The following is an 11,839-nucleotide window of genomic DNA, read 5'->3' as shown; positions in this document are numbered from 1 at the left end:
AGCCACTGTTTAGTTGAACTTTGACTGGAGACCTGCGTGGCTGTGTGCTGTTCTGAAAGTTTTTGCTGTTGCTCTTTTTGTTGCGTCCTACAGATAATGTCATTGTGTGAAAAGGTTCAGCACTGAAGTAGTGGGGATTCACAATGCCGAGACCGGGATATACAGGAAGTCCATACATAATGTCAGTGGACCAGGTAATAGGGATCAATTAGTGCAAATTAGAGATAGTTGAGCTCACGACTGGCTTGCACTTGTTGCAGACCCCTCCTGATGCCCGCTACCAAGTATCTACCACTCTCCCCTGGTAGACACCTTGTAGGGGTGTAGATTATGAATAGGGCTCCCAGTTTTCCGTTTTTACAGATAAATACAGGCAGAAAACTATTTAGTTTCCTGTTGTATTTATTTTTAAATACAGAAAAATGCAGAAAATAGGTCTTTCTTTTAAGATATTTTTTCTACTGTCAATGAGTGCCAGGTCACTAGGTGTACAGATTGAGAGGTGAGGCAGATTAAAAAAAAGACAGTAGATTCCCTAATTAAGCGCAGATCTAGTTATTTATGCTATTCTAAAACGCAAGTGTTCTCAGATAATGCTATTGCACTGTAAACTGCTGAAACCTCCTGGACATTCAAATGCAAGTATACATTTATCAATTCAATATATGTGGAAAAATACCCATTGCAGCTTAATTTATACAGAAAATACAAAATAAAAATGGATAAATACAGAATAAATGTGCAAAAAATAAATACAGAGGGAAATGTTGGAAATAATAAATACCATATAACCGGGAGCCCGAATTATAAACAACTAGCTGACCGGCTGAAGGAGAGTATATAGCGTTAAGGAAGATACAGGAGAGCCAATGTTCTAAATATGGATGATACCCCTGGGATACACCAACTACAAGGAGGGCCTGAAAGCTATGCTGTAAGGATTTTGTTCAAGAACGAACAAGAGGAGGGAATGAAGCAGGGTCTAGTTTTTACCATATAATGCCCCAGGCCCATCCTGCCCCACAACTGAAGCACAAGACCCCCATTGACCCCGCCAGCCAGCATGAAGGGATTTGCTAAATTGACCAATGAATTGTAAACTTTTTCTTAACACAGTAGGCCCTGTATAGCAGGCCCTGTGCCTCTGACTAAAATCATAAGACATCTCCTCAGCGAAACCCCAGCTCCCACTTTCTCGTTGCATCCAACGTGCATTTCTGTTCTCACATCTATTGAAATATATCAAAACCACAAGAACATCTCAGGCTAAGAGGAACTCTTATGAACTTATAAAAATCTCCCAGAAGGGACGCAAATCCTGTTCGATAGATGCTCAGTTTCATCATGATTTACGGTCAAACACCAAGCGACCTTTTGGTAAACGTTTGTAATGTGGGCATCACTTCTGTGCCCCTAATATTTCCGAGAAGTGGCCAAAGGTCTTCGGTCAATAGTTCCTAATTTAAAGAGTATAAATGAGTGACCCACAGTCCATCCGACGAACTAAATCGCACAAATAACCCCTAGGTTCCCCTCAGCCATCTAGCTAGGATCCTTGGCTGAGGCCATAATGTTTTTTGTATTTTGAAAAGGTTTTCTTCTCTCGCCTCTGCATTACCATTGATTTAGCAATATATTTGCATTGCACGAGTTTTGTTCTTTCAAAAAAGTGTTTTGGATGCGAGGTCTTTGCTGAGACTGCATAACCATTGATCAAAGTGTGTCTTTATACTTCTTGTTAAAGTGATTTCATTGTAATAAAGTTCAGGCAAACTCTTGATTCAGTTGCTGCCTCACACATGTGTATTTCCTCAGACTGGGCACCCCGGTTCAAGTTCAGGTGCCCTAAAAAACCCTCTGTCCAACACAACCTAATGCATGGGTTAAGTCCTTGCGACCCGGAGAAGTTTGGAGTGCTCACAAGAAGCCTCCCATACAACAGCACATGCGCTAGGCTTGACCTAAAAAAAATTTTTAAAAACATCTTTCTGGACCAAGATCTAGCTTTCTGACAAATTTGGGATAAATCCATCCAGCAGTTCGGGCTGTAGTGGTGTCTAAAATTCCTATGGGAAACTGCATGGGGTAAACACGATTTGAGTCCATTCCCCTTTTTCCTTGGCTCCCGCTTGACGACTCAACGTGAAACTTGCGAGATAGCAGCTAAAGTGAGTGGCAAACTAGTTTTGAAAATTGAGAAGCACTGTAAGATGAAAGTCAAGGAACCAGACCATGGGCAGAGCACGCACATCAAAGTGCTCTTGTTCAGAAGAAAAGACAAAGCAGTGGCCACAAGTCTCAATTAGCAGCCTTGTTCCAAAGAGTTTTAGTGCCAATATCGGCAACACGCCCCACCCACAACAATCTCATCACAAAGAACACACAAAACATTGTTTGGAGAAAGCATTTATGCAGGTTTATTTGCATAAGAAATATGCAAACATGGTAGGTAGGCCAACATACAGGGGATCCAAGGGCAGGCAGCCGCACCCCTAGGCTGCCCAGCCCACCTGAAGAGCCAAATTGCACCGTGGCCTACCCAATCGGTGCTCACCATTTGGGGGTGGGGAAATCATACCTTACATCATGTGGACCACCAGTCCACCCTTTTACTCACGCCCCTTGAGGGGGCACAGCATATCCAGGTATGCTCCCGGTTGCTGAGGTTCACAACCACCTGAAGGACTAATGAGGTGTCATCGTTCCTCAGGGGTCCTGCCCCAAGGACTTCCTGGGGATGTTTGGCATTTGCACCCTTGTGCTCCTGAAGAAGCCCCGCACTTGTTGCACGTGTGTGCAAATTTACATGACTTGCCCCAAGAGCAGGCTCCGGCGTTGAACAGCCAACAAGTCCCAGAGAATGTGCGTTTGAAACCTTCCCTCTTGCTCGCTCCCTCCTGTGCGCCTTGAAAGGGATGTCTAAAGTTGCGCCTCTCAGCACTGAAAGAACGCCTTCTTGTTGAGTACCCTCTACGATATTTGTATTCCCTGTTCAGCGGAGTGTGCTTCCCCATATGTTCCAGCCATAAATTTACTTCCATCTGGTCCCATCCCATCTGGGGGTACATGGCCATCATTTTCCTAAACTCCCTATCGTAATTATACCAACCAATGCCTCCCCACTTGCGAGCCTCGCTGTGTATGGTCTGGGAGTATTGGACTAAACCTGGGCTCAACTCCGGGTTTTTTTCCACTATTACTGCAAACAGTATGGAAAAAGCATCAAGCCAGTTTTCGATTGTCTTCTCTGGATATTTAACCCTTTTCTCCCCCTCCACCTCCTTCCCGCCCATCGTCCTCGTGTCCACACCTTCCACTCCAAGCATCAGGAGTGTGAAAATGTCAATGAACTCTCGTCGCCATATCGCCTCCTTGGCGGCCTGGGGGACATGCCCCGCAAGGGAGCAACTACCAGATAGCAGGAATGGTGGGGGGACTGGTGCCGACGGCAATACTACCTGGGGGTCAGCGATGGCGGCATGGGTGGGCATCAAGGGCACAGCTATGAGATGAGAGGCTGGAGCACCCGCAGTTGCTGCTGGCTCAGCAGGAGATGGCCTAGGCAGGGGGGAAGAAATGGACGCTGGAGTGCTACTTATTGGTGCTGTAACTACCGTTGTCCGCTCAGGCCCCGTTTGCTTCCCCATCTCAGCACGAGAAGTTGAAGTGACAGCTTCAGTGGACAAGCTGGGTTTTGGAGTTTCGCTTGACTGTGTCCCCCACACTTCAGCAATTGCTTGTCCAACCTCCCCACTGCTGATAGGGCTGCAGGGGGACGGTGAAGGACCGTGTCCTGCCATACCGGATTTAAATTCTGACATGAAACTGATCATTGTGTCCATGAGCTTACCCATTTTATCCATACTATCAGTATTCACTGAAGCTGTAACACTGTCTGTCCTGGCTCCTGACCCCAGCAATGAGAATTGGGAGGCTGATGGGGCAACTTCCTGAGGGGTCGGCTGTGCTCTGCCTCTGGGTGCCGGTGGTTCTGTGGGGGAGTCTTTATTGGTGGGTCTGCGTGCCCATTGCGGCCTAGAAGGACCAGAGTCTGTGTTAGTCTGCTGCTCAGGAACAGGGTCGACGGCATACCCCGAATCTTCCTGCTTGTGAGAGTTCAAGATTCCCTTAGCCCACGCCAACCCCTTGGTCTTGGCGAACTGCATGAAAGCAGCCCATTGAGCATCCTGTGACGGGCTTGGCAGGGACTCCTCCACCGGGGACATCTGGGAAAATAGGGGAGGGGAACCCTGGCTATCCATGCCACTCTTTGGGATGAAGGCAACTGCCTGACCAATCTGAGGGAGAAAAAACTGCATGTAAGAAAAAAGCCACAGCTGCATGGCTGATACAGACTGGCCGAAAGTGAGACCCATGTCTCCACCACACCCTCTCACACCCCACTTCCCTGTACTTACTTATTCTGTGTATTGACTGGCGTAATCTGATGCTGGTGTTTGCCCTACCAAAAGATCGACGATTAATCTGAATGCGAAGATGAAAAGAAAACATTAGCCACTGTATCCCTGCTCGTGTGCAGCCACTCTGCGTTGGTTCAACAGGGTTGCTAACTCCTTGCTCGTTCTCCCCCGCCCTCCCTGTACGGTGTAGTTGATTGCTCCCACTAACCCCCCTCCCCCACCCCTTTGCGCGCCTGCATACTATACCTGGGAAAACCCCTGTGATCTTCCTCTCCTGCGGGACGGCCACCTAATCCAGGATCACTCCCTTTGCCCAACCCGTGTTCCCCTTCCTAGAACGATGTTAGCGTCGCGGGTTTTCCACACTGCTTAACTTGTACCTGCTGAGGCACCCTGATCCGTTCGTGGACACTCACAATGTCGCCGTTGTTGAGAGGTCAAGGACTGCAAACGCTAGTTGGGAAACAAAGACAATGGTTAATGCTCAACTCCCCCTCCCTTGCTCAAGGTGCTGGAGGCGTCCTGCACATGCCTCCAGCTCTGCACCCCTTCCAGCACCCCACCGCTCACTGGGGAGGGAGCCACGGGACCTCGCCTGGCAGAGGGGAGTCCCGGGTGATGAGCTTGCGCCTCATCTCCCTCACTATATAACCAAGAGCCAGGCCCCCCATGATCTATGCATGCTCACATAACCTGTCCTTTGCTGAATATATTGGGTTTTCCCTACAAAACACTCGGTGCTCGTGATGCCCTCCCCGTGTGCCAGCTGCCCGGCTGGGGGGCACCCCCGCATTATTCGTGGGGGCCGCCTGTCACACTGCTGCAGCGGCGAAGGGCCCCGTGATGGTCTCTCCCACCTGGTCCCCCCACTCCTCCGATTTACTCGTTGCCGCCCCCGCGTGCTCCATCAGAGGCAGAAGAATCCTGGCTCCCGACGCGCTGCGGAGGGCCCGAGTGCTTCCCCCCCCCCCGCCCGCCCGCGTGCACCCCCCACCTCCCGCTAGCCGGGCCCGCTGCATCGCGCAATCCAAGTGTGATTAATTAGTATCAGGCGCCGGCAGAGCCCCCGCCTCGGCCACTACAGGGCCTCACCCCCCCGTCCCGCTGCCCCCACCCCTCAGGCGTTAACCCCCATCTCCCCCCCCCCCGTTGATCCCGCCCGCTCTCCCCCCCTCTCCCGCTAGCCGGGCCCGCTGCATCGCGCAATCCAAGTGTAATTTCTATGAGTATCAGGCGCCGACAGAGCCCCCGCCTCGGCCACCACTACAGGGCCCCCGGCCCTCCCCCTGCTGCCCCCCAGGGCCCGCTGCGCACCAACGCCCCACCTCCCGCTAGCCGGGCCCGCTGCATCGCGCAATCCAAGCGTGATTTCTATGAGTATCAGGCGCCGACAGAGCCCCCGCCTCGGCCACCACTACGGGGCGAGCGGGGCCGCGCTGGTGCCTCCGGTGGGAGTGGGGTCGGTGTGGAGTGTGGGGGGGGGGCTGCACTTACCCTACGGCCCGACCTCAAAGACTCGGAGCGACTCACCGGCGGGAGCAAGGGTCGACAGAGGAGGCAGGTGAGGTAAATATAACAGTCCCCGCCCACCGGCGCGCCGGAAGTGACGTCCTTAGGACGCGCCGGACCCGGGGTCCAACCACTAGACCGTCGCCCGTGACTGTCTGAACCCCGCTCACTCCAGCGATTTTATTTATTTATTTTATTTAGTGCAGTTTTATAAAGCGCGGACATTACCCAAAGGTGCGCTGTACAATAGAGCTAGTTACGTTACAAGAGAAAAGTGGTACAGAATAAAAAATTAGCTAGCATTCGCGCCAAGAATTTTCAATTCTATTAAGGACGCGGAGGCGAGGATTATGCTTCTCTTTCATTTACTGCAAACCAACAGCAGCCAAAGAGAATCATGATAACATTATAACATAACATTCCCAGAATGCTTATGGTAAGAAAATAACCATAGAGACTAACTCTATATAACAGTTAGCCAAACCGGAACACTTCCTCTTTCTTTGCCCAACGAGCAGAGTCCAAGTCCATCAGTATAAGTCCGATAACCACAGCGAAACATCCAAACTGCTCCAAAAGGCTGGAACCCCAGGAAACGTAGAACTGGCAAGTGAAAAACATGGAACGCACTCTTCAGAGGATCACCATCTGGTCTAATCTCCTTTCTGATCAGCGCCTGAAACAGAAATATCATACTCGTAATAATTGTCATCGACTGATAAAACAGGGTGGGTAACATGACATCATGAATCATCACTAATATTCAGTTGTCCCTGGGCGGGATAATCCTCGCCTCCGTGTCCTTAATAGAATTGAAAATTCTTGGCGCAAATGCTAGCTAATTTTTTATTCTATTACAGGACCGGAGGCTTCAGATTATGCTAGTTTAACGCTTATGTAGTACCACAGAGGCAACATCGCCCACAGATTTTGTGTTTGGGCAGAAGCAACTGCGCCGACTGCGTATTGACCACAAATTCCAGGAATTCCAGAGATTGCGTCGGAGTGAGGACTGACTTCTCCCTGTTCACTACAAAGCCCAGACTCTCTAATAGTGACATCGGCAGCTGTAGGTGACGAGATGCTACGTGCGCTGAGGGAGCCATAATCAGAATATCGTCGAGATTGATTATAAGACGTATGCCCTGCTCCCTGAGATGCGCTACCACTGGCTTCAGGAGTTTGATAAAACACCACGGAGCCGAGGAAAGACCAAAAGGTAGGACCAAATATTCCAGGCGCCTGCCGCGCCACTGAAACTGTAAAAATCTGCGATGGGGGGAAAAATGGGCACTGTAAGGTAAGCGTCTTTGAGATCAAGGCGGACTAGCCAGTCCCCCCGTCTCAAGAGATCCGCCAGAAGATGGATACCCTCCATCTTGAAATGTCGATAAAGGACAAAGGAATTGAACCCCTTCAGGTTTAGAACCAGTCGGAACCCCCCACCCCTCTTCTGTACGAGGAACAGGGTGCTGCAGAAGCCTACGGGACCGTCGTCCTCGCAATAGGTCACCGCGTGCTTGCGCAGCAGCTCGTCTAATTCTATATCTATAAAATGCACGTCTTGTTGGGAAAAAAATAGGGGTTTGGGAGTCGACTCCTGAAAAGGAGTTTAATAAAAATCTATGTGAAAACCTTGCACTGTTTGAAGAACCCAAGCGTCCTGAGTAAGGGCCTGCCAATTGTGAAGAAAATGGCGAATCCGACCCCCCAGAGGATAAACAGACAAAGACACTGGGCTTACCTGCTGTAATTTGAGGACGGGAGTTTCCTCTGTTGCCACCACGGTGGAAACCGCGACGATTGGATCGTCTGGTAAGGTAAAAGGTGCCACCTCTAGTTGAATCCTGAAAGTCTCCGCGGCCTCGGCCATAACCACCTCTCGCGGGACCCTGATGGTACTGGCGGCCTGACGAGCGGCCCCTGCCTCGTCCGGCCCTTCCAAAAAGGCCAGTGGTGAACACCCTTTTGATATTTGACTGGGCTTTATCTAGACTCGTGAATGTCCCTACATACTGGAGACGTCTTTCACAAAACGGTCCCCGAAGAGTAAGCCGTCCGCCAGGGGGCCTGGTTCAGCCCCAGCCAATTCCGTCAGGTTTGTATCCATGCGCATAAGGAGGGATTTCCTGCGCTCTGCTGAGGGAGCCATAATCAGAATATCGTCGAGATTGATTATAAGACGTATGCCCTGCTCCCTGAGATGCGCTACCACTGGCTTCAGGAGTTTGATAAAACACCACGGAGCCGAGGAAAGACCAAAAGGTAGGACCAAATATTCCAGGCGCCTGCCGCGCCACTGAAACTGTAAAAATCTGCGATGGGGGGAAAAATGGGCACTGTAAGGTAAGCGTCTTTGAGATCAAGGCGGACTAGCCAGTCCCCCCGTCTCAAGAGATCCGCCAGAAGATGGATACCCTCCATCTTGAAATGTCGATAAAGGACAAAGGAATTGAACCCCTTCAGGTTTAGAACCAGTCGGAACCCCCCACCCCTCTTCTGTACGAGGAACAGGGTGCTGCAGAAGCCTACGGGACCGTCGTCCTCGCAATAGGTCACCGCGTGCTTGCGCAGCAGCTCGTCTAATTCTATATCTATAAAATGCACGTCTTGTTGGGAAAAAAATAGGGGTTTGGGAGTCGACTCCTGAAAAGGAGTTTGATAAAAATCTATGTGAAAACCTTGCACTGTTTGAAGAACCCAAGCGTCCTGAGTAAGGGCCTGCCAATTGTGAAGAAAATGGCGAATCCGACCCCCCAGAGGATAAACAGACAAAGACACTGGGCTTACCTGCTGTAATTTGAGGACGGGAGTTTCCTCTGTTGCCACCACGGTGGAAACCGCGACGATTGGATCGTCTGGTAAGGTAAAAGGTGCCACCTCTAGTTGAATCCTGAAAGTCTCCGCGGCCTCGGCCATAACCACCTCTCGCGGGACCCTGATGGTACTGGCGGCCTGACGAGCGGCCCCTGCCTCGTCCGGCCCTTCCAAAAAGGCCAGTGGTGAACACCCTTTTGATATTTGACTGGGCTTTATCTAGACTCGTGAATGTCCCTACATACTTGGAGACGTCTTTCACAAAACGGTCCCCGAAGAGTAAGCCGTCCGCCAGGGGGCCTGGTTCAGCCCCAGCCAATTCCGTCAGGTTTGTATCCATGCGCATAAGGAGGGATTTCCTGCGCTCTGCTGAAATGGCGTAATTTGCATTGCCTAGGACACAGATAGCACGTTGGGTCCAACCTGCCAAAATGTCAGGGTCAATGAGAGCCCCAGACTCTTTGGATTTCAGGGCTATCTCCAAAATTTTGGATAATGGGCCAATAGTGTCTAATAACTTATCTTAAAACATAACTTTAACAACAGGAGAGGGAGGGAAATTATTTGGAGCCACTCTTAGTCCCCCGGGGCTAGTATAAGTAAACAAAAGAAGAGTGTATCCATAAAGACCGAATTAGTAAAAAAAGGTGTAAAGCAAAGTGAATCACTGTGTTTTAAAAGAACCCTCACTCACCAACCTAGTTGGTGACATGCTTCATCATTGGGTTCCCACCGGAGAGACCGAATGTCTCCCCGGTGTGCTGCGACGCCTGATTTACAGCGGAGCTGGTTTTGTTGTGTGGAGACAGTGCAATCTGTGAAGGTGCTTGTTTAAGAAGTGTCACAATTTCAACCAGGAGATAACTTTAATGGTGGTAAATTGGACACTGTTAAAAAGAGTGAGGTGGACGTGTGAACTCTGGTGATTAATTAGACCAGCTACGTCCTAATTAAGGTGCAAAATGGTCAACATGTTTCTGCTTCTAACGATACTACATGAAGCATTCTTCAGGACCTAATTGTGGACAACCACGGCGGTATACGCTCGCTAAGGCGCACCCTAACCAGTGGTGTCTAGAACCGCTAGCACTTACGGTTATGAAAAAGGGCCTTCAGGATTGCTGAAAGCTTTCAATTCTGTTGAAGCAAAAAAAGGATGAGGAGACAAAACAAAATAAACAGTGATTCACAACATACATGTATAATAACAGAAAACAAGGCAAGAACATTTTTGTATATGAACATATATTACGTGCACAACAAAGTGAATTGCCTTTATACCTGGACAGGTGGGAATAAATGCTCATATCAACCCATGCCGGTAAAGTGAATTATCGTGGCACAATTTGTGGTGATGCTAGTAAAACTAACAGAAGAGGGTTCTTTTAAAACACAGTGATTCACTTTGCTTTACACCTTTTTTTACTAATTCAGTCTTTATGGATACACTCTTCTTTTGTTTACTTATACTAGCCCCGGGGGACTAAGAGTGGCTCCAAATAATTTCCCTTCCTCTCCTGTTGTTAAAGTTATATTTTGGCAGCGCACAGCTGCGAGAGTCTTTCTTACAGATTCTGTTCTTATTGTTCGACCAACTGCTCTCCGTAAACAGGAGTTCAGTTTCGTCCTTGTGCTTGGTATCACTATGGAGAACCCAGGTTTATCATACACTGATGAGGAAGTGGACGCCCTCCTGGCTGACCCTTCCCTCTTCTCAGATCCTTCTATTGCCCAGACCATCTCACAAACAACTGAATGGGATAAGTTGTCTGAGCAAAAACGTGACCGTATCCGTAGATCCTACACGGCACTATTCTTACTGAATATCTACGGAATAACATAGCACCAAGAGGTCTTTTAGTAACTAATGCCCCCCGTATCTTCTTGGAGGATTCTGTCTTCAGAAAGGAGTGGGCCCAAATAGCATGGCACTGTACCCGCGACTGGTTGGTCCTGATCATTAAGACAGCCCTTAGACTATCCGAAGCTCTAATGGTCGAGATCCAACTTACAGAAACACACTTCAGAACAACCTTGACAGGGTATAAGAAAAAACTTGAAGAACTGAATAAAGAAATTAATGAATACAAGGACAATCTCACACAGTCCAAGGCACAAAAATTCCAGAAGGATTTGAAACGTTTCGCTTTCACAAAAGTCTACCCCTATGCTGAACCAAATTACACACCACCTCAGCGTAGTTCTGCCTACTCGGATAACACCTCAGTTGATGATACATCAACTACTAGTGGCTCTAGTGGCGGGAGCTTTAAGGGTAGGCAGCGAGGCAGAGGAAGAGGCAGATACCAAAACTACCAGCAAAACTGGCCTATGTTTCCCAATCAGGGTGGTAATTTTTCCAACCAATATCATCAACCCCCACAGTTCCCTATGATGGGGTGGAACCCGGCTTTCCTGCCGATTCCCCCTTACACTCCCAACATGTATCGCCCCCCTTTTTTAGAGAGGGGCCGAAGGGGCCGGGGAAAGAGAAGAAGCCAGGTGCACTGGGAACAAGACGAAGAGATGGGGATCAACACGAGGAGCAAATCGGGGGCACAACAAGCAGGGCCCAGCAACCAGAGACGCTAGTGACCAATTTATCCTCTCTTACACTCACAGACGTAGAACAACAAAACCTAGAAAAGGGATTAGGCTTTGTTCCCACAGCACGTCTTGATCGGTTTCGCCTACATTGTGAATTAGCGGATTTTTTCAGGAAATTGAAACTCAAACACTTTTTTGAAAAACAACTGTCCAGCAATCCAACCACACCAGATAGTGATACAAGACTGCGCCTGAAATCCACTTTTACACCACCCCCTCACACTGTCCCGGCTGAACTGATTGCTTTTGAGCAGGCAGTATTCAATGACATTGAGACGTATGAGGACACCGGCACATTTAAGAACATGACTGCCGCTGAAATTCAGGCTCTACAATCACTTCAGGCTAACACCTCGGTGGTTATAAAACCAGCAGATAAGGGTGGCGGCCTTGTTATTCAAGACGCCTCTGCCTATGACAAAGAATGCAGACGCCTTCTTGATGACAGAATCAGCTACACCCCGCCAACCACTGACCCATCATTT

The 11,839-nt window shown here is 49.2% G+C and overlaps 1 protein-coding gene across 3 annotated transcripts; it reads right to left on the bottom strand.

Annotated features, from left to right (window-relative positions):
* Positions 1–2,337: 2,337 nt before the first annotated feature.
* On the bottom strand, positions 2,338–5,998 carry LOC146813657 (uncharacterized). 3 transcript variants are annotated; one of them, XM_085609105.1, is made up of 4 exons: positions 5,916–5,998; positions 4,668–4,874; positions 4,419–4,485; positions 2,338–4,298 (listed from the first exon to the last, which is right to left on the bottom strand). In XM_085609105.1, the coding sequence occupies exon 4, from the start codon at positions 4,260–4,262 to the stop codon at positions 2,697–2,699; it is 1,566 nt and encodes a 521-aa protein (XP_085465231.1). In that variant the 5' UTR covers positions 4,263–4,298; positions 4,419–4,485; positions 4,668–4,874; positions 5,916–5,998; the 3' UTR covers positions 2,338–2,696. The 3 variants fall into 3 exon arrangements, with proteins under 3 accessions (XP_085465231.1, XP_085465232.1, XP_085465233.1); XM_085609106.1 differs by lacking the exon at positions 5,916–5,998 and having other exon boundaries at positions 4,668–5,308; XM_085609107.1 differs by lacking the exon at positions 5,916–5,998 and having other exon boundaries at positions 4,802–5,308.
* Positions 5,999–11,839: the final 5,841 nt, after the last annotated feature.

This window comes from Triturus cristatus, chromosome 6 (assembly GCF_964204655.1).
Source record: "Triturus cristatus chromosome 6, aTriCri1.1, whole genome shotgun sequence".
Lineage (NCBI taxonomy): Eukaryota > Metazoa > Chordata > Amphibia > Caudata > Salamandridae > Triturus > Triturus cristatus.
This window is presented reverse-complemented; position numbering and strand designations above follow the sequence as displayed.